Below are 23066 nucleotides of genomic sequence, written 5' to 3'. Positions count from 1 at the left end.
TTACTTGGAAATAGCTTAAATCTAATGACCAATCTGACATAGCCTTACGCAGCAACATTTTCTTTTGAGAAATGTTTAAGCTCCCAAAAGAAATTGTCCAAATAAGATCATCCCAAAAATAAAATTAAAAAAAAAAAAAAATAAAAAAGTCTACTTCATTTTATGTAGCAAACACTCTTCCTCCTTTGGTTTTAAAGACCAGCACAAAACTAGACCTTCACCTAGAGTCAGTGCAGGACAGTGCTGGTGGACAGCGTGACAGCAGCTCCAGCAGATTGGAGAACATCTGCTGCAGTGTCCTTGTGCCTGATTCAAAGTCCACTGTCAATGACAATACTCATATCAAAACCAATGGTCATTCACGTAAGGAAGGAAAAAAAAACAAACAGCAAAACAAAAAGAAACCTCACAACAAACCCCAAAAAAACCCCAAAACCCAAACAAGCAAAACAAAACAAAAAAGAAACACAAACAACAAAAATTAGACCGATATTTTGTAAAGTGTATTCATGACAATTTATTTTTCCCCTTTCAGCAGACTTCACCAGAAAACTTTTGGAAACACTAAAGGATTCAATTAACGTTGTAAATACTAGAGTCATTTTGTGCCTGCACAGGTCTTTTATGATGTGGGCAGTCTCTTCTGGGAAATTATTCCAAAGGTCCTCAAGAGATGTCCATTCTGTATTTAAAACATTAATGTTTTGTTGTATTGTAATAAGCAAGTTCTGTTTAAAATAAGGTATATGAGGACAAAAAAGTAAGTTGCAAATACAAGAGCAAAGAAAAGTAGTTTTGCATAATTCATTAAAAATTATTCTAAAGTAAATCTCTTCAAATCCATCAGGCTTTGTATTTTGATATTCTTAAAAATGGAATGTAATTACATTTTAGGTACTATTGGGTAGCTGACATTTACATATTTTGGGAAGTATCATTGCATTATATATTTCTTAAAAGTTTTTATTTTAACAAGTGCTGATTGCCCATTTGTATATAGTACACCAAATTTATAGAAATGTATGGTAATTATTAAAAATGTTTTGTAAATCTATAAGTTTAATTTGCACTTGAGATATCAAAAATTTAAAATAATGAACAAAATCCTATAAAATTAAGATCGGAAGGCAATAAAACTAAAATGATACTGACTGAGCTGGGACAGTGCTTAAACATAGGTAGCAGTGACATAATATGTCCTTAAATTTCATCCTCTCAAAAAAACTAAACAAAACCAACCCAACCAAAAAATTACACCATAAACATGAGTTCATAGAGCTTTGGAATTACTTATTTGGAAAATTAAATAATAGCAAGATGAGACTGCACTTAATGCTCTGTTTAGAAAAAGAATGACTCATCATCCATTTGCTCCATGGGTGAACTGAGCTCTGCAATAGTTGAGGCTAATACAGCACAGGTCCTGAAACAAAGCAAATCCATTTGCTCTGGCACAAATCGCAAATAAACTCCATCATTCTGAACAGATTTAATGACGTTTGCTGAGCTTTTAACATTTTCATTCTTCTTATTTTATAGCTGGAGCTGGCCAGATACTGAAAACTTTTTTTCACAAACTTGCTAAATGTATGTCTGCTTTTAAAATCTCTTCTCTTTTAAGTTTCTTGACCTTCTCTATTTTTTTGTGCACATCTCTAAGAGACCTATTATGAGTACAACTAAATACTGAAGACTACTCTAAAAAGAAACTGCCGCGGGCATGGAATAGCTTTGCTAATGTTAAGAAGCAAGAAGAAGAAGAAGGGGAAAACTTCTTAGAAGTTTTGAAACTACTCATGACCTAAAGGTTTTAAGATTTGGGTGCATGCTGATTTTTCTAAATCTTGTGGACTGGAATGCCCAGTGTGGACTAAAGATATTTTAGTAGTTAAAGTGGGAACTTAAAAGTGTTTTCACAGAGCGCTTGTTCTCTTAGGAAAAATTACTCACAAAGTTGGTACCATTTTTCATTCTTCTGAACTTGAAATGTCTATACCTCCCATTAGCCATTAAAATTACATTCATATATGTTCAGTTTTGATCAAATAAATTGTGAAATAACTTACAACATTTTTGCATGATTTACAGTTAATAAAATGCTAACTTGATTTTCAAATAATTTCATGTCTTTTACACAGTTTCTCCTCTACGCTGCTAAAAGCCTTAAAATCATGCACTGACTTTTCCAGAAATTCTTTTTGCTATGATCCATCAAGACTGAAATATATATGATGTATTGATTCTATCATTTCTTTAAAAACAGATAAATCTTTAAGAATTGGGTAAATACCACTTCACAGCTGCCTGCTGAACTAGAATGTACATTGTCAGAAGAAGACATTTTCTGTGGGTTTTTTGTTTCATACTGGTAGTAATACCTGCATTTAATCCTATATTAGACATCCAACTGGCTCCTAAGTTTAGGTGCCTCCTGAAAAGTGTTGTGTGATACAGTTCTTTACATGGAAAGTGGAGAGATTTAATTTCCCTTGAAGGGTAGTTCATTCCAACCCAAATTTAACAAGTAGTATTTTTCTTAAACTGATGTGTTGATAGTATCACACACTTTAAATGGGTTTATAATAAACAATTATATAAATTTATACTTATGAGTAGGTAAGTTGATATTCTGTATAGTGTCAAACACTTACCTATGTCAGGTTTAATTTTGAACAAAATCTCCATAACATTTGACTATGGTTTGGAAAATTAGCTGAAGTATTACTGAACTTTTAGTATTACAAACTATCTTGAAACTGGTTTAGTGAAGAATTTTCTTTTTTGTTCCAGTTTGTTGATGATTTGTCTGGCATTTTCTTTGTATACTTCTACATTTCTGATAAGTAAATGGGAACTGGTTAAATTCTGTGGAGCTATATATTGTAAATGCATAAATAAGTGTATGTTAAATCATATGCTGAATGTGCTTCATTTCAGTTGTTGCAACATTGCAATGGATCAATGGATTAATAAAATATAATTTTATTGTATTGCCTGGCTATGGGCTTTGTGCACCTGATCGATAAACTAATTCAGCTCAAACAGTTGTTGCCATTGTATCCTTCTTAAGGAAGCAAAGTTAACAAAATCAAGCTGCTGATTGATCAATTACAGATGAATATTTTCTGAACAAAGCTACAAAACTTAAGCTAAGACCAAACAAATTGGATAAAAAGCTATTAACGCATTCAGGGAAAAACAAAATAAAACCAACCAACCAACTGAACAAAACCAAAATAAACCAAACCACCAACAAAACACAAACCAAACCAAAAAATACCACCGCAAAAACACCACCACAAAAACAAACAAAAATCAGAAAAGCCCACAAATAATCCTAATTATACTGTATTATTAGCTTTCTTAAATCCATGCCTACAAGATTCTCTTTCTTTGCTTTCTACTTCTGATGAAAGTTCACTTCCTAAATGAAATAGTAAAAGTACATTGTTACATTCAGTCTACATTATCCTAGATGTAATTCAGTCTCCTTATTTCTAGTGTATACTATTTGCACCCTCTAAACCATTCTGTTATCCCTAGGGTATAATAGTGTAATACTTTTTTTAGGTATTTATAGATCTACTTACTTCTTAGAGAAAATATATATGTATCTCATCCTTTTTCTCAAATAAATTCTGTCGTTTTATTTTGAACATGGTCTGCCTTTCTGCCGCTATATGCCTGAAGTAGAATGCATCTTGTCATGCAAATCACGTGCACTTTTTGGAAGACTTATTTTTTTGTTCCATCATCTGTTATACACTGACAAGCTCCTCTGGCCTTTATTGTCCTACACTACTGAAACCTGTTGGAAGTAATTTTCACTAATGCTGTTTATGTACAAGCTAGATGTTTACATCTAATGCAGTTACTGACTTAATAACCAGTGAAATCAGATTTTTCATAGGATGACAAATCTCAACCAAAGATAGGTACCTTCAGGTCAGATGAATAAACTGCTGGAAGAGCCTTTTTCAACCTACTGACTGTAAAGTGTGCACATTTGTGGTGACTGCAGCAGACTTGGACATCTGATTTTTACATGCTTAAAATTAGGTGCCACCACCAACTTCTGTAACTTTCTGTGCTGAATAGTCAATGCTTAACTATAAACTGAAGGATTAGATCAAAGAAGAGTCCTAGGAGTCTGGAAACTGCAGCTCAGCTATTCTAAATTCCATATCACCTCCTTTGTTCTTTGGTTTGTCCATTAGTTTTTATTTCTGTTCTTGTTAAACTTCAAGGGAGAAAGTAGTATTAAATGGAGACTTGCATACTGGGAAAGGATGGTGGAAACAATAAAGAGAAGGGAAAAAAGTAAAAGAAAGTTACAAAAGGACTAATTTTGCATCATGTGAACATAAAAATTAGAAAGCAATGTAATTGGAGAATTTGTGTGAAAAGGAAAGGTTCTAAATCTTGGAGGTAAAGATTAAAGGGAAATTCAGACATCTATTACTTATCGATTGCAGTAAGTTTAGAAGAAATGGGTGGAGACTGTCCTGTGATCATGGTGAAGGTTTTTGTGAAAGTGCTTCAGCTACCTGCAATGGATAAGATGTAATATAAAGGTCAGAAGGAACGGCAAAGATAGATCTTCAAACACGGGCAAGTAAAATATAAAATCTGGTGTTTACGTACAAGCGGAATGGACAAAATTATAATGGTGTCATAGACTCACAACTTCCCTGTCAGTTTTGATAGCATCACAAGGAAGAAGGAAAAGAACAGACATTTTACACTGAATTTTATTCTTTGCTGTTCATTTTTATGTAAGCATTTTTTCTGCCTTCAACTGTTGTTCTACAGTTTATTAATTTGTTTAAAATAATTCCAAAATAATATAAGAGATCTTTCAGTGACGTTATGCTTCCTTCCATGGCGTTTACCCAGGGTCACCTTTTCAATTACTTCCTCTTTACAACATCTTAAGAATGCTAAATATGAAATAGAGCTGTAACAGACATAATTTTGTTTGATGTGTGTTTTAATGAACTAAGAACTTGTAATGTGGGTATCATAAACCAAGTTATAGCATAAGCCAGCATTCGTTGTACACCTGGAACTCACACAGAGCTTTTCAGAAGTTTTAGGCTTGCCAAGTAAATTAAACCATTTAATGTCTTGGAAGGAAATAAATACTGATAACATTTTTAACTGAAGCTGATTTATATAATTTATATGGATTAAAGACTGATCTGGATGACATGTTTCTACTTAAGAAAATCAGTGTTTATTCAGTTGTGTGAGTGGAGACATAAAAATCCCTGAAATCAGGGACTTGCCATCAGCTGTGATCTACAGTGACTGGTGTGCTTGCTGGTGCACACTTCCCTTGGAGGTTGTGTGGCAAGGTGTTGGCAGTGCCAGGGCTGCAAAGACTTCTATGAGGCCAGACCCACCAAAGCCCAATGTGTCATCCCATTGGTGTTACGTGGAAACAAGCTTTGCATTGACAGCTTGTGTGTGTTCAGATGCCACATTTATCAAACAGTGAAGCCAAATGGTGCAGGGATCAATATCCACAGGCCAGCATGCAGAGATCACATGGACTATGGATACAGAAAGTATCCCAAGAAGGAATTCAATAAACTAAAGTAAAGGAGGTGGGGACATTCCATCTTTATTGCACACGTATTGTTGCTTCTTTATGCTTTATATTATCAATTGCAATTCCACTTTAAGGGAAAGATATGGTTAACATACATTATAGGAGAAGCTCCATATTTTATTTTTCATTTTTTATGCTGATCTGTCATCAGTTCAGGAACCGGATAACCCTTACAGATAAAGCAAGTGAAACAGAGAAGAAATTTGAAAGCAAACGGTATTTCTGAAATTTTAAACTCTTGAAAAAACTGATCTTTGGTGTATGAGGTCCTAGATGTACTCACAAACACATAGATAACTGCACTGAATTAAGTTATTAGATTGACTTTAATGTGATGTGTCAGAAGGGCAAATTATTGTCATTGTGCTAACACTGACCATTCATTCTACTCCATATTTTCAAGAGATCTCACAATAAGCATTTGGGAAGTTTGGAGATTTTCCTGCAATTGTTTGCTTCCACAGCCTTTTGGCTTCATTGCTTTATGACAATGCATGCATATATAGTTTACAACAGTAAAAATAAGTAATGATTGTTACCTATTCTATCTTCAAATAAACTGTAATCTGGTATGCTGTGATCCACTTCAGTATCAGACTGGGTAATTAAATATAATACAGATAAACTTTAATTTGGCTTGACACTTCAAACTAAAAAGTTGTAAAATGTGTCTTTGGTTTTTAGTAGCTAAGAAATAAATTGATCTCCAACTAAAAATGAAGTCATGCTTGATGTCATTAGAGGTCTATATTTCCTGTCTGACAGATTTTAATGCTTTTTTTTTTTTTTTAATGAGGTATAAAGTAAAATCCAGAAAAGCACCTCAATGGCTTTGCAGCCTAAGGATCACTGAAAGTCAGTTTAACTTTATAACTTTTGAAAAATGAACTTAGAGGAAACTTGTCTCTGTCTGCTTTGCTGTAAAAAGATGTGCAAGCAAACCTGCTTTCTGTTCCTTCGACCAGAAAAAAAAAAAAAAGAGTTTGATGAATGTAACACTTCCCACTGTGTAATAAACTTAAAGATTTTTAAATCAAAGCTTCCTATGATCTAAGTACATTGAGTACAATTAGACTAAAGTAGCACTACTCTTCTAATCCCCCAGATGGAAAGCCCCCAAAATTCATTTTCCACATATGTGGCCATATGGTATGTTTTAAAATCTCCCAGACCAAGATTGCTTCCAAGTGAGGGCAGCTCAGATTTGTCTTGAGGGTGCTGTAAGAGAATACACCTATCACCAGTCTTATCTCTTTTTGAACTGAGGGGCACCAACCTGAACTATTCTGATGAACGGAGCTGCACAAGTATGATCTGAAGACACTGGTGTTCTCTCAAGCAAGACAGCCCTGAGATGTGTTGCAAACTGTGTGCCATTTCTTGCTTCTCTGTTAACTGGGGAAGCAGAAGAACTATTCAAGCGGTAAATTGAATCAGGTAAATTATTAATAAAATATCTCAGTTCTGTGCTTCTCTTTGTTTTATTAGTTTTTCTTAAAAGGAGGACTTATGCCTTCCCTTTATCCTCATACCCAATTTGTAGTAAAAGCTGATTGCCAATTCAACTTTTCAATTCTCCTATCAGTCTTCTCTACCTCTTAAGTGTTTCACAAGCTTCTTGAAATCACAGTTTTCCTGCTCCTACTCTTTCTCAGCAGGGAAGTTATTTTATTCTTTCTCCCCCCCTCCCCCCACCCCAACCCCAGGAATTCTGTAGAATTATAGCACATTGGCCACTGCCATTCTCTACATGTTCTTGCAAACACGTAATCCCTCAGTTATCTGCAAACTGAGTGGAAATTGTGCAAAGGCTGCCTACATGTATCTTAGGACTTTGAAAACACTGGGAACAAAATTTTTATGCAATGGTTGTACAATGTCTTCAAAACCTTATGGATGTCCTCACAGAGTTTTTGTCTTGATTTTTACCTTTTTTTCATTCCTTCATCCTCTGCCAAAAACCAACCAGCCCAACCAACAAGCCCTGGAAAAGACACACAAACAATCAAACCCATATAATTATAAACATCATAACAAAAAAAATCTTAATATGAACAGTGGTAGGTGATTTAAAAGTGTATTATTGCAGCCGCTATCTACTTCATTAGAACAAATATTGTTAGTAGTCCTAGTACTAAGTACTAAAAATCTCACATAGGAATTGAGCACACCATATTGTTTTGTGTGGTAGGCTGTTTGCTCTTGAGGTCCCACAAATTAAGTTTTAGCAGCTCAAGATGAGTTAAGCAGTTTTTTTTTACTCTCAAAATCAAAACGTGTTACTAAATTGCCTGTTGGGGGAAATTCCTGGATAAATATAACCCATGGCAAATCTATACTTAAAGCCAAATTCTAATTAAAATCAATTTTATTTACTCCAGCTGTAGATGCTTTAATTGCATAATAGCTTTGAATCTGCCATGTGGGGCCGTGGGAGCTGTGGAGAGCTACTCCCGGAGGCGCAGGGTGGCAATTCCTCAGCAAACATCGCCCCTTTCCCTCAGGACCGCCGGGCACCTCCTGCGCTCTCTCCAGCTGTCCGCAGCGGCCCCGGGCAGACATTTTCCACGCCCTGTTGAAGCAGCCGTGTTCGGCTGCTGATGCTCCGATCGCACCCTCAGGGGAGGTGCCGCCTCGCAGCTCCGGAACGGCCACGCTGCCGGACCCCGCGGAGAGCTGGCGGGACGAGGAGCACGGGGAGCGCGGCGGAGCTCGGGGAAGGCACCCTGTGCTTCGCGGGGCCGCCGGGGCGGGGGGGGAGCGGGCAGGGACGGACGGCGGCAGGTTGCGCCTCCTCCGCGGCCCCGCCCGCGGCTTCAGCACCTTGGAGAGAGCCCGGCGGCCGGGAGCGAGGGAGCGTCGGGGGGCGGGCGGCGGGGCACACGCCCCAGCGACACGGAGCGACAGCGGGCACACGCCGACACGGAGCGACGACGGGGACACGCAGCCACAACCACGCACAGAGACACGGCCACGGGCGGCCACGGTGCAGACGCCGCCACAGCACACCCGCTGGCACGCGCACCCCCGCGTGCACAGGTGCTGGGGCCACGCAGAGACACGAGCGGGTGCACACAGGGACGCACAATAGGGAACGCGTGCACAGACGGGCACAGACTCACGTGCACACGATCACAGACAGACGCAACACCCAAACTCACGCACGGACACAACACACACACCTTCACAGACACGTGCTCCCACAGACAGCCCCACAGGCACAAACACAGTCACACACGGACACACAGTGACACGCTTACGCAGGCACACATGCGCGCACACACGCCACTTGCACACATGAAACCACAGAGACTCATACAATCACACGTGCTTACACTTCCACCAACACACAGAGACAAACACACGGAGACAGACATACACAGAGTCACAGACACACACAGAGTCACAGACATACAGTACACGTGCACACACACAGACACCCGTGCACACAGACGTGCACAGATACACACAGACACACACACCCACACTACCCCTCACGCGCGCCCCCCGCCCCGGCCCGCGCCCGCCGCCCGGGACCGCCCGCCTGACGACAGCCAATGGCGCGGCGAGTCTCCCGCGTGTGCCCAACCCAGCGGGGAGCAGCAGCCAATGGGAGGGTTGGGGCGGGCCGTACCGCGCCCCGCCTCCCTAGTTAAGGCCGCCGGTGGGAGCGGGTCGCTCAGTGGCGGGAGGGGGGGGCGGGGGTAGGAGGGCGCGCGAGGCGTGCGAGAAGCGGCACGCGCCGGCTCGCGCACGCCCCAGTCCCAGCCCCCGCGCGGCGCGGGGGGAAGGCGGAGGCGGCGCCGGGGCCGCCGAGGGCAGCGCCCCCGCCGCGGGAGTGGCGGCCGGTGAGGGGCGGTCGGTGAGGGGCGGTGCGGCCACCTGCCAGCCGCGGGGCGCACAGGGGGGCGGGCGCCGAGGAGGCGACCGGAGGCGCGGAGCGAGCCGGCGCCCGCGCAGCCCGCCCCGGCGTGCCCAGGCGCCGCGGCCCCGAGGCGATGGAGCAGGAGAAGTACCTGCCCGAGCTGATGGCAGAGAAGGACAGCCTGGATCCCTCCTTTGTTCACGCCATGCGCCTCCTGGCCGACGGTAAGACTGCGCTCCCGCCCGCCGCGGCCCAACGCCCGCGCGGGGCGCCGCCGGCCCGCCGCTCCCCTAGCCCGGTGCGCTCCGCGGGGCGGGGGCCGCCCCCTGGGTCGGCGCTCGGCGGCTCGGGCGGGGCGTCAGCGAGGAAACTCGGGTCCGCGGGCGGGCGGCGGCGGTGCGGCCGCGCTCCCCGCCAGCCTTGGCGCTGGGGACGGGCGGCGGGCGCCCGCTCCGCCGAGTGCAGCCTCGGCCGGGCGGGGACGCGGGGAGCGCGGAGCGACGCGCGCTGGCGGGCAGCGGCAGGTGGCGGGGCTGTGCGCCCCGGAGCCCGCGGTCGGTCTGGGCTGGGGGAGCCCGGGGCCGAGGGAGCCCGTCTGACGGGAGCGCGGCTGCGGCCGCCCCCGCCGGCAGCCAGCGGTGCCTCCGCTCCCCGCTCCGGACAGCGAGAGCCCTGCCGCGGCTCTTGGTTCGCGGTGCATCGGCTCTGCTGCGGCGGGTGAGCCTCTGCGGGAAGGGCTTCCGTGGTTCCCGGGTTTATTCGCACAAAGACAGAGACTGCGATCTCCCTAAACTCGTTGTGTCTTGTTTCCCATGCTTAAGTAGTGAGGCTTATATGGTGGTACTATTATGCCGTTAACGTAGCACTGTTTTAGTTGACTACGCAATGTCAAGCGTTGATTTGGTATGGCTTATCAATTTCATGACACTATTTCATCCCGGACATCATGGTTTTTCTGTTAGATTTGTGTGGTCATCCAGAATATGCTGCTCATAACATTTTTGTTATTCGTTGTGATTCACTCTGCTTTCCTTGCTTCAGTTGAACTAGTACAACTGGAGATTCTTTAAAAAGTTTATAATTTAGTGTTTCCTTTAATAACTGCTCAATATAGTTATTGAGTGCAGGGCTGGTGGTACAGCATTTCAACTTTTGCAGAAGTGTAATCCAATAAGTTCTCCTTATACTTCCGTTCCTTCTGAGACAGATAATATTAATTTTTAAAATCCCTGTTAAATTTGGACCTAATTTCAGAAAGAAGTAGTAAAGAATGGTGCATAAATCAAGTCAATCTCTCAAGCCCTTAAATGAGACTAAGTCAAAGAAATGTATGGTTAGGCCCTTGAGAGAGTCACAAATTCAAATGAGCTCTCATTCAGAGGTGGTGAATAATTTCTAAAGTTCTCTTATGTCTGAAGGAAAATCATAACTAATTAAAACTTACAATGCTAGCACTAAGTGGCTTTCTCTGTCAGTAGTCTTTGTATTGTCTTTCTTTAACATATGTTTTATTGATTGTGAATGAAGTCTGAGTACTGAGTCCAGGCTTTGTTGGAGTGCTCCTGTTTCATAGCTTGAAAATTCAGTATTTATACTGACACACTTAATACACATTTGTCACAGCTACCTTCCTGCTGAAGAGGCAGCCATGCTACTTTTTACAGTTGTTTTTCTAATATACGATAAACAAAGCCCGTATTTCTTAAAGGGACGTATTTTCTGCACCTTGCAGTTCGATCTTTTCCCAGAGGGGGGAGGTATCTACTGAGCGTGTGTGCGAATGCATGGGAAAGAAAGAAAATGCATGAAGGACAAAATGGAAAGCATGCAAAGTAAAGTTAAAAAAAGGAGAATATAATAGGTGTTTCTAGGCATCAGGTCCATGCAGAAATTGCATTTTGAGCAACTGTGAGATTGAATAAGTGATTAGTTTTCTTATTCCTTAGTGTTACTAGCACTACGTATATTTCAGTGGATTTTTAAAAGATGAAGGTGAGTTGTCTGTAGGGAATGCTAATATCAGATTCACACCAGGTACCTGGCATTATCCTTCAAAACACCATCTGTCAAGCTTTCTAGAGATTCGTTTTAGAGTCTAACATATGATGACTGTAAAACACTTTCATCAAGGCAAGAGTACAGCTACTTAAGGAAACAATAATTAATGCACTGGTTGCTGCTGGGTATAAATGGAAAGGAAATGTATAGAATAGGCAGATCCCTAGAAGAACATGGGACAGTAGTGCAAGTATCTCTGTAATACTATATTTCTAGGATACATCCATGATGAAGAGATGCTTCCAGACTCTGGACTTCTTTAAAATATAATGCACAATCAGCTATGTAGATAACAAGAGCAGCCAGGTGTTATTTTTACGTATGCTAAGCTTTTTCATTACCAGTAGATTTTGCATATAATACATAAGTGTAGATTTGAAGGTTTTTGCTTCAGTGTTGAGAGCTGAGGCATTCTCTGTGACTTGAAAGGGCTGTGATTTTTTCATGTCAGTTGCTAGAACCTGAGGTTGAGAAGAGACATACTGCTGTGTTAAACTGCAGAAGGGGACACAAACGCTAAGCATTCCAGAAAAACAGATTCAATTTATGACACTGGATTTAGTTGTAAAGCTTTTTGTGTGTGTGTGTTTTGATGTACTTATTTTAAAAACAACAAATTGCTTATGTTTTTAACATGTAGGTCTGTGTCCTAGAGGTTGACCTGTGTCAGAGGCATACTTGAATCAGTAGCTATTACCCCTCACCACTAAGGGATGTATAGATGTTATTTACTTTAGTCATAATATGAGTTAGGGACTCCACAGTGCAATGTGTGCTGAAACCCACAGAAAAGGGACACTTCCCAGGGCAGAAGATTTGCGTACTTGCCAAACAACACAAAGAAAGGTGAGGAGAAAGGTACTAGCACTTCTTAGACAAAACGTGTGAAGGTGTTAAACAAATAATTTCTCCAAAAATCACAGAGAGAATCTGTGGTGGATTCTGAAAATGAATCCAGTCCTTAAATGACTAATCTAGTGCCTTAATGAGAAGATACTTTATTTCCCCTGGGTCATTACCTGTTTCGTATAGAAGTAGCTCCTGCATGATTATTACACTATTAGAAATGGAAGAGCCATTTATAAGTCATCTATTAGAAGAACTTGTGAAGCGTGAATGGTTGGTGATATTTACTGCTGTCTATATTAGTTTATTCAAGCTTTTGTGAAATTATTTGAACATGTTTATTCTAATAACATAATCTAGTCAGCAATGAAAACAAAAGACCTCTTGTAATAGCTGAACTCCAAAGAATAGGCAAATCTCCATCTGTTCTGTATTAATTGAAATATTTTTTTGTGTACCAGGCTGTTTAGAAGAGCTAGAAGAATCATACTGTTTCATGGATAGTTTAAAATTATTTTATTGTAAACTGGTTGCAGGTAGTTATTTCTTTAGGTAAGATTGTACTGCTTCTAGTAAGGAGATACCCTGATCAATATATGTGTCAGATAACGCTTGGTCAGCTGAAAAATGTGAATAGTGAAGAGTGTGTTTGTGAGCATTACCTATGTAACTTGTGATTGTGCCACAGCACACTCTGAAGCTCCAGTGAGAACTGAGACCCTCTCTGTTCTAGTGCTGCTTCCTAACATGGTAGCTAATGAGCTGCTTATGTGTGTTATTTTTGCATGTATGTAAATATTTATTGCTTTGTGTAAGACCTCAGTGATGATGAATGTGAAAATAAGCGTGTGACTTTAGCTGTGAAGGTGTGGATGACACATAAAGCTGCAACTGGCTGGAACTGATTGGTAGTTTGAAACTTGTTTTATATCAGTCTTATTTTAATAAGCTAAAGTATCAGTTAATTGCATATGTACTTTTTGAGACAACTAAATTTTATATTTGTGTATTTATATATGCATGTATTTATATTTATGTGTGTGTGGCTTTGAAATATCTTGTGTGGTATATTATAAAAGCCAGCTGTATGTTTTGTAATATAAAGGAAAAAGACTTACTGGAAAGAGCTGGCCAAAGGAAGAACATCTCTCCCCATGGAAATGCCCAGCATTACTTGAGTAATGAGGTAGCTAATTTCTCTTTATGTAATGACAGTACAATTGACCTCGAACTTTCAGCTGGCATTCTGAAGACAATGAGAATCAGGCACGTAAGTTTAATCTTGGGCTAAGTCTCTAGATTATTCTGCGTGGCATCGCATGAGTGTTAAACCTCCGTTGTCAGACTCGTATAGCTCAGCATCATAAAGCTCCTTGTAGGACAGGGCATGATTATTCAAAAGCTGTATTATTACTTAGCTTTAACACTCAATGAGCATTAGTACAGTCTTTCATACAAGCCTGCAGTAATTGTTCTGGCTAGTCTGAAAACTGTTGATGTAATGCAAGGTTGTTTGGTCTTACATTCAAGATTTTAGCTATATATTCACTTATGTGGGTTTGGGGTTTCTTTGGACTCCTGGAGATTCATTTGCTTTTCTTATAGGAAGGCAGATTTAGTTCCTGTGTGTATGTTTCTATCAAAAACCTAAGGCATTAATAAGTTTTCTATATGAAAATTATTTTTATTGGCAATATAGTATATGACAATCGTATACTTAGCCCAGGATGTGGAAGGCTGTTCGTCAAGCCTGTGACCTCCTGAAGTCAGGCCTCTGAAACTTTTTAATTTTCGTCAAATTTTCGATTGAAAACCACTTGTGAAAGTGTATTTGCAGATTTATTAGTTTGCTCTGTTTACACAACGTTTTGAGTTAAAATAAGATTAATGTAAAATGGTAATGTAAATTCATACATTAATATTAATCTGTGAACAGTCATTTTTCTGCTTATTGTTTCTTTTTTACCTGATGTTTACATAAGGTGAAACAAAATCTCTGTTCACAGAATAGTTGGTATTAATCATTGTTTACTTTGCTGTCCCAAGAAATGCAGTGTAAATAACTGGAAGATTGACTCAGGGAACACACTAATGTTTAGAGCATGTAGTTTACATATCTTGGTTTCATTAAAAACCAGTTTTATACATCTATCATTTGGATCTTTTTCAATGAGAAAGGAGTAGTATCAGTGCAAACTCTAGGTGAATACAAGGTACTTGGTCTTTCTGTAAAGCAGTGATGAGCTTGGCATTACAGACTTGGTTCAAAACTCACTAAAGTTAATTGGAAACTTTCTATTGCCATTATTGGGCTATCAGGCAGTCCTTATACAAATATAATATATTGACTGATGAGGCTAATATCTTTGTAATCATGAAAATCAGGAGAATACACTGCAGTTTTTAGAAATGAGTGATGAGCTTTGTTTTTTTTAACATTTTTTTAAAAGGTCATTTTTTTATATCATGGTGTGACAACATGGTATGTATTCATTTACTTATGAAGTGCTTTTGCCTTGCAGAATGTAGCGCAGATGAATCCCAGGTGATAACTGGATTTAGGGAAAACAAAATACTATAAAATGTTATAATGAGTATAACAAAGCAGCCTTTGTAAGTGTTTATATTGACCCTGAGTTGTTAGTCGTAAACACTAAGCTTTCCTTAAGAGGAAAAAAAATAGATGTGATTAAAAAAGAAAAAAAAAAAAATCTCTCTGTTTCAGACATCTGAAGCAGCTTAGGACCATTTGATCTGTGATCTCAGAAAACATGTCCTTTGAAACATAGTAAATTCTCTTGCAAAGAGGGAAAAATATAGATACAGTAACTGAAGGTTAGATTCTGATACCCTTGTGTGAAAAAAAAATAATAAAAAAAAGTGCTTTACTCTCTAAAAGGTGCCATTTGAATTGGTAGAGCTGCTTAAGGTGCAGTTCAGTGCCAACAGCAGAATTTAGTACCAGCTGTTGAAGGGAAGGGCAAAGGCATTTGCTGAGGCTGATCTGGATAGCCACAGCCTCATCAACACAGTGTGCACTGTTTTTTGGCAACATAAATGCTTTCCTTGGAAGGAGAAGTGTATTTTATTTATCCTGGGAATTCTTCTAGTAAATTTCTTTCATACCAGGTATCCTCCGTGTATTCATTCAGGGAACACCTGCTGTATCATCCGTGTCTTCCTTTATGCCTCAAATCAGATATTTTTAAACTCAAGGATTTGCGAAATTGATAATATTTGCAGTCAGTACCTAGCAAAGGCTGGATAGCTGAGTAGAAGACCCCAGTCAGCTGCCGAGTTCCCAAGAACATAAAACCTGCATCATGTGTACAACAGAGTGGCCATTCCTAACCAGGAGGTGGCATGATTGGGCTCCACATGCCAAAACAGAGCTTCATATCTATGTACCTTGTGCGAAAGGACTCATCTGGCCCAACAGTTATGTCAGATTCTTGTGTATTGGATGCATCCTTTCCTCCTTTAAGTAGTAGGCAGACAATATATACTGACAACCAGATTTGCCATAGTATGCTGGGTTATTTAATAGCCTATAAAACATGATATGATCAGTAGTGACTCCTAAGAAAAGCTGAACATCTACCTAGACCACCAAGCAATGTCGTAAGAGTAGAATGGTTCCTCCATGACATCTGAGGACACAGGTTTGGAGCTTTGAGTATGAGATGTGTTTGGTCTTATTTTAGGATGCACAAACGTAGCTGGTTTTTGGTAGTTTCTTTCCAAGCTTTATTAAAATAGGAATACATCACGCCTTTCTGCACGTCGCAGCTGTACCATAGGCTAAGTGTGCTGCTTCGATGAAACAGTGTTTTCTTGACCTGCAGGGTCACTGTAGTTATCCGATATATATATATTAATTCTTCAGTTCAGGGTTAGATTGCCTTTCCAAATACAAGCAGTTTTTAACTATTTCAATTTAAATCTCTTTTGTCCAACAAATTGCTGAATTTGAGGGAAAGTTCAGTGCCCTCATGGCTAACCTCAGAATATACATTTTTCTTTTAAGCACTTTTGAGAATAAATAAATAATAACAGCGTCTTCCTCAAGAATTTGAAGTGTTAATAAAGCATGCATGATAGAAAAAATATGCTGGATTGCAGCAGATCGTGCATAAGCAATGCAAAGGTGTGTGTTCATCTCTTGTCTACCTTGCGTTTTTCAGTCCTAGAGTGGGTGTTGTAGCAAAGGGTTTGGAATATCAGCACACCCTATCAGAGTAAGTGAAGAACCAGATAGATTTTAAAATGAAATGTGCAAAGAAGGTAACTTCAATGATGATACAGTGTAGCCTTTGGCATTATAAACAAATAAGGACTATGCAGTCTGATGAGAGAAATTAAAAACCATGACACTTGAGTAAAGGTGTGAGATGCATAGTACATGGAGTTTTGACCTGTTTCTTCCTTGTACTGAATTGAATACCTTCTAAAAACCTCCATCTGTAAGATGCAGACTAATGCTGAATTTCATTCTAATCTTTGAGATCTCTCTCTGAAATGAGCTTTATAAGAAATATGTATTATTCTTATTACTTTTAATACAAAATTATTCTTTTTAAAATTGCAAGCAAAAATAATCCTGGTTATTGCAGTCCTCTGTAAATCCTGTCATAGTTTAATTAGAATCCTGCTGGAAATGAGTTCATCTATTTCCTTATCCTAAAAAGGACTGGAACTAATAAAAACTATGAAGAAAAATTATCTAAGACTTCCAGCAGATTAAAAACCTCCAACCCCCCTCAAAAGCCTCATGGAATAATTTATGTCTGTTTCTGATTTCACAAGTTTTGCTGTTAAAATGCAGTTTTTTTATTTTGAATACTGAAAAATTTATCAAGTGGAACTCATAATAATGCTAATATGGTAATACTGAAGATCATCCACATTTAAATAAGATGATACAGAGTTTTGCTGGTCATATATGGCTGCATGTGATATACCCAAAGGCATCTTTAAAACTTCAAATGCTCTGCTGGCAATGGGCATTCCCGTTTGTTCTTCTTGAGTTAGCGTGATCCAAAGCCTAAAAGACTCAGGCCAGGTCACTGCTGCCTTTGAATTTCTCTGCACTTTGTGAAGTGCTCATCAGATACTGAAGCATCTATTTCTTGTTGTAAAGGTTACACCAAAAGATGTAAACCTTAAAAGCTTTTGATTTATAAAATACTTTGAATTCTGGGAATTGATGAAGCTATTGGAAAAAAGTAATACTTCATGTTAGTCTGTAAAATATTTATTAATATCTGCATTCCTCCTTTTAGCTCTGCTTTGGATCCAGAAGGATATTAGTTCTTTTATAGTAGAAGCAGTTCAGATTTGCTGACTGGGTAAGGTAGGTATGTCTTCAGTAGGGATCAGAGCCCCTGGCCCATAATGAGTCAACTTTCCAGGAGCAGCACTGTGAATTAGAGGAAATGTAGTTTTCCTAGTAAGTGTGAGCACTGGAGTAGTCCAGTAATCCCCTCTTGGCAAATACCCCTAGTGTAAGGCTCTCTAGGATTCAAATGGATAGTTTCAAAGCTCTCCTCAAATCCTTAAAGAATGAGGGACTGCATGTGTCTGTTTGGAAAAATGGCTTTTTGACGTTGCAAAATTTATAGTTACCCTCCTATCTCATGGTGTAAATATTTGTACTCCATAGCTCTCAATGTAGGCTCATATTGCTGATTTTCCTGACTATTTCTAAGTAAATTTGTTTCTTGCACTTTGTCTTTTTTGAGATTGCAGTAAGAACTTGTTGTTGTCTGGGGCTTGTGCCATATATCCTCTGCGGTCAAAGCTCTAGCTGAGGAAAGAGCGGAACTTTATTTTTCCAAAATGCTTGGGACTGTGATGATTTTCTGCATCTATTTGCAACTTAAACTGATTTTTCCCAGTTCTGCTGAAATGAGCAGCACCAGACTCTTCAGTGACTTACTGGCTTTTCTGTTGACATTTGAAGGGTAAATTAAGAAATGATAAAGCGAAGCAGGATTCCAAGAGACCTTTATCCCCCCCTGTCTTCAAATAACTGTTCTGTAGAAAAATGGAGAGTTACTTCTGGTAAATGATGCTCTGTATCCTGGTGTATCCATAAGACTGTGAAGCAATCTAGCTTTCCCACAGGTACATGTTTGCAATTATTTTACTAATATTTGTATGCAAACTTGTGGGCTTTACTTTAGCCAATTTTAAAGTCTGAAATAACTTCCTCCTCATACTCGCAGATCAAGATAAATACATGAATTTTATATCAATTTATCGTTTTGCTCAAAAGCCATTGATGGGTAATCTGCCATGCTCAATTCTTATATTATGTGGACTCTTTTTCCTGATCCTACATGCTCCAAGAAGGTTGTTCTGTCTTTATAAATACACTATTGCAGAATGTCCTGTGATTGATTATAATTCTGTTTTATTTGTTAGGGCTTCTCCAGATGCTGTGTTACTGCTGTTACTGGGGTGGTTGGTTTGTTCTTTGCTTGCTGCAAATGATTTAATGTAGACACCAACAGGTCAGGTTGTGCAAAATCCTCTAAGAAATGTTTTAGTGATCAGTGGAAAAGCAGAGGGATCTATAGGTCAACAGGGAAAGTGGGAAAACAGGTGTTCTTTGTACATGCTTGGTTATTCTTTCTGGAAGACTAAACTGAGAGGTAATCTGCATATACAATAGTTCATGTTGAGCTGGGAATGACAAAAAGACATTCATATAGTACTGGCTTGTTAGAGTGCACAAAGGCTCTTTTCCAGCATGAAAATACTCTTGCTGCCCCAAAATGTATGAATAATCTGAAATATGTCAGGTGCATGGGAGAAGACCAAGTGTTTTCCAGTGCTGCAAAGATTTTGAGATAATGTGTTTTGTTTTGTTTTTAATAAGGAATGTTTGTACTGTCAATTATCCAAGTGCTTCTTATGTTGGAAGTAGAAGTAGATGTCTTGCTCACAAAGCAGAAATGGCCCAGCTTGGATTAGGCGCAAAGCATGAGCTTGATGTGATTCTGCATCCATCCAAACATGGGATAGATAGAAAATAATGAAAGCTAGTCCCAACTTGCTGCTGATGCTTTCCAGTTCCTGAGAGTTCACCTCTGTCCATTCTCACAGCCTTTAAAGGTTTTTTTTATAAATAATGAAATAGTGGGATGGAGGGAAGAATGAGGAAAAGGGGGCATAAAATGCAGGAAAGGTGGAAAAAGAAGAGAAAAATAAGGGAATATTGTAAAGGAAGTGGAGAAGAGTGTAGCAGTACCAAAAAGGATATAGAGAAGAAAATGAAAGTGAAACATTAAATTCTGTTTTAATAGGTGTAAAATGTTCAGTTACTGTAGCTCTAAAACTGATGAAAGCTAGACATATTGAACCTTTAATAAAGACTTCTGGATGCTTTTAATTAAGTTTTTATCAAATAAAATGGATTGATAAAAGCAGCTGCTAATAGGCATTTGAAAATGCTGTTGGTTATTTAAAAAAAATAGAATTGAGGTTCAAGTCTTTCTGAAAAGCTTCTGTGAACAATTACATAAGTTTGATAGCGTTGTATTTCATGTGTTCAGAGACACACTATATGTGTCTACCATACATATGTATATATTAAATTATGCAGTAATTAAATACAACGATATATTTTGCAGAGATACTCTCAATTTTATAATAAACAGCAAATTAGATCTTCCTTGGGGCAACATTTACAGTCCTTTTAGAATAGTATGGTTATGCAGTTAATAGTTTATTTATGCTTTTTATTTTAGAGGGTAGTATTGTGACATTGAACAGATTGAAGTTTTAGGTACAGAGTTTACTTCGTTATTTACTTAATAGAGCATTCAGACTTTAGATTGGCGAGTACTAGTATTATGTGCTGTGAACTGGGACTTTAATAAGACCATCACTGATATAAATAAATAACAGATGAGAAGGATTGTTCAGATTCTGCAATTTTGGTGCTGCTCCTCCAGCTTCTTCCTTGGCATTGCCTTCCCCTGGGAACTGATGTCTTCCTCTATGCAGCTAATATGATTAGTGAACTTCCCACCCTTGGCCACTTTCATTTGGTTTTATACTGTTCTCCTATCCTCAGAAGGTCTGTGGAGAGGAGGAGATGTTTTCTTTTTTTTTTTTCCATGGAGACCTGAGCTGGGAATAAAGTTGGCAGCTTTACTGCGGAAGGATGTCAGAATATTAGAGTTAATGGTGAAGAAAAAGGCAGGTGACTGGAAAGTGTATCTTTAGGAGAGAGGAGGATTGATTGGTGAGGGGAACTCAGAGAGACAGAGCAGAGCACAGTAGAAGATGTTGGAATGGAGATTAAATCGGTTAAAAAAGCATAATGCTTATCTAAGCATAATGCTTATCTAAGCGATATACCTCACTTACTATATATTCATTCATACAAGCAGATAGTTACTGGGTGTAGATTTTTTTTTTCTACCTAAAAAGTGGTGTATTTAATGCAATAGCAGTAGAGTATTGCTTTTATGGAAAAGTCTTCACTTCCATCATTTGATTATGCATGTTTGTAGGCCATAACCCTGCGTCCATACCTTGGTGCATGGATAATTCAGTGTAACACCGCTGAAGCTCCTTCGAAAGAAGGTGGTGTTCTCATGGTGATGCATACTTCAAGGCTGACTGTTCCAGAAGTGGTGAATTCTGTGTGTCTTACATCCACAGAGATAAATTTACTCAGGTGCTGGAATTTCCAGGCATTCTGGTGTATCCCCCGAATTATATTTAATTCATGTTCTTCCAGAAATGGGTCTCAAAGTATGCGAGTACTACCATGCCTAGAATCTGTGATTTCTCAGGCCAAAGATGAGATGATGGTGAACACTTTATCCAGCCTTATGGGGTTTTGCAGAAGAACGGTTAGATGTGCTGAGATTCAGTGGTTGAGTCTGCAGCTTGAGTAGACAGCAGCAGCCTTCACAGTGATGTGAGCACCAATTCAGAAGCAGCAAAATGTCCCGCATCTTTAAAACTATCTTCTGTACTGTCCATAAACTTAAATGAAAAATGTTGAGATCAAAAAACCTGCTTCAAACTGCAAAAAGTAAAAACATTGTATAACACAGTGTGTTAAAATCTGGCAATTCTGAGGTAAGATTACTTGACTGTATGACAGTTTTTGTACCTTACTGACTTGTGTGACAAGGGGAATGACTCTAATAGGTCACTTCAGTTTTAAAGAAGGTTAATTTTCTCATCTTATGTAATAAATATGTCATTAAAAATATATTCACATTTTGTAAAACATTGGAAGTCTATGTTACAATTTATTTATTATAAGACTTTTCTGGCTAGCTTTACCACTTGGAGCAGTAATGAGTAATTCAGATTCATTTACTGGTTTAAAACGAGGAAGTAGAGTGAAACAAGAAGTAGAGCTGGATACAAGTTTTTTGTTGTTGTTTTTGTTTGTTTGTTTGTTTGTTTTTCCCCACGTATTGCTTACCAGACTAGAGTCTGGCTGTCAGAGACCTGCAGTGTGTGACCTGACAAATTCCAGGTGAAATGTTTGTTTCCCTGTTGCTAGCATTGGCATGTGTAGATGTGTGCAGATTGCATCTCAGTTGTGAGGCAGATGTATTACAGTGTAAGTCCTGAAGTCTTGCATCCCTTGGCTGTGTAAGTCAGCCAGCGTCTTGGAATATAGTGCAACTTTCTTCCCTTTCACATGCTTTTATTCCTCAAGGAATCAAAGATTTGGCATAGAGAGAAGTGATGCTGCATGTGGTAGTCTTGTCCCAGCATTGAGCTGGATCAAGACCAGAGCTAGGACTTGCTCCCAGGTTCTAAAGGGTAGACTTAAGCAGTTTGACTTTAATGAAATATTGACCACATCTAGCATTCAGAGTCAGATTGTGGTGTTCATTCACTTTTCTTTCCTTGTATAAATTAAAATCCTGGGGGACAGATTCCTGCATTAGTTTCTGGCAGTGTGAGCTTTACTGCTAACAGAGGACAACAACACTTTAACTGTTTCCATTTTTTAATAGACCAACAAGTCCCAAAGCTTAACAAAATTACTATTAAATAATGAGATAATATTCCTAAATTGGAAAATTTAATAATTATTCTACTATGGCTTATAATTTATAAAATGTTGCTACATAACACAATACTGCTCAAGAAAGTTCTCTTAACTCTGAAACTGCTGGGAATATCTGCGTTATATTGCTTCTGCCTTCAACTACAGTTTGCCAGTAATATCAAAGTGATTTTAGATTTTGAAAGACTGAAGTGTTTTTGTGTGAAGTTTTCGATACTTCTTTTCAACACCAGCTTTGTTTATTAATTCGTTATTGGGGGATATAGTTTCAAACATTAAAAATTTCAGTGTCATTGCGTGTTTGTCCTGGAAGCTTTCAGTCCAGACAGCAACTTGCTATTCATTTCTTTCCCTGGAAAAGGTGCATGAATTAAGGTAAAACTGTCTCGTAACCTGTGAGACATCTCTGTTGCTTATGGTATTCCATAAGGTACTTTTTGATATGACTGACAAAAAGCCCTCTGGAATTTAGTCCTTCATTTGAATGCTGAGTAGTGCAAATGCCATTACAAGCTCATGACCTCTGAATTCTATAACTTCCCCATCTCTCATGATTTAAATGTTTATAACCTCAGGTGCATGGACAGGGAAACAATGTCTGGTCCAGAGGCATGTCACAGAAAAACAGT

General features: G+C 39.3%; 1 protein-coding gene and 1 long non-coding RNA gene across 14 annotated transcripts in view; one reads left to right on the top strand and one right to left on the bottom strand.

Moving 5' to 3' along the window:
- The window catches only part of LOC110362072 (uncharacterized), a 30491-nt gene extending 20300 nt beyond the window's left edge, over nt 1-10191 (bottom strand). Inside the window, exons 1-2 of the long non-coding RNA XR_010471179.1 lie at nt 9631-10191; nt 7544-7598 (exon numbers count right to left, since the gene is read on the bottom strand). This is a non-coding gene — a long non-coding RNA (uncharacterized LOC110362072). The remainder of the gene's footprint in view (nt 1-7543; nt 7599-9630) is intronic.
- The window catches only part of KHDRBS2 (KH RNA binding domain containing, signal transduction associated 2), a 351333-nt gene continuing 337580 nt past the window's right edge, over nt 9314-23066 (top strand). For 8 of the 13 annotated variants that reach the window (XR_010471176.1, XR_010471171.1, XR_010471174.1 and 5 more), the window contains exon 1: nt 9316-9703. Coding sequence is in view for 4 of the 13 variants with exons in the window: in XM_065056195.1 (XP_064912267.1) it covers nt 9613-9703 (91 nt within the window). In the remaining 9 variants the exon portion in view is untranslated. Of the gene's footprint in view, nt 9704-23066 lie in introns of all 13 variants that reach the window. The other 5 variants (XR_010471178.1, XR_010471177.1, XM_065056197.1 and 2 more) reach the window with 3 other exon arrangements.

The sequence above is a fragment of the Columba livia genome, chromosome 3 (genome assembly GCF_036013475.1).
Source record: "Columba livia isolate bColLiv1 breed racing homer chromosome 3, bColLiv1.pat.W.v2, whole genome shotgun sequence".
Taxonomy (NCBI): Eukaryota; Metazoa; Chordata; class Aves; order Columbiformes; family Columbidae; genus Columba; species Columba livia.
The sequence above is the reverse complement of the archived record's forward strand: the minus strand, read 5'-3'. Positions and strand labels throughout refer to the sequence as shown.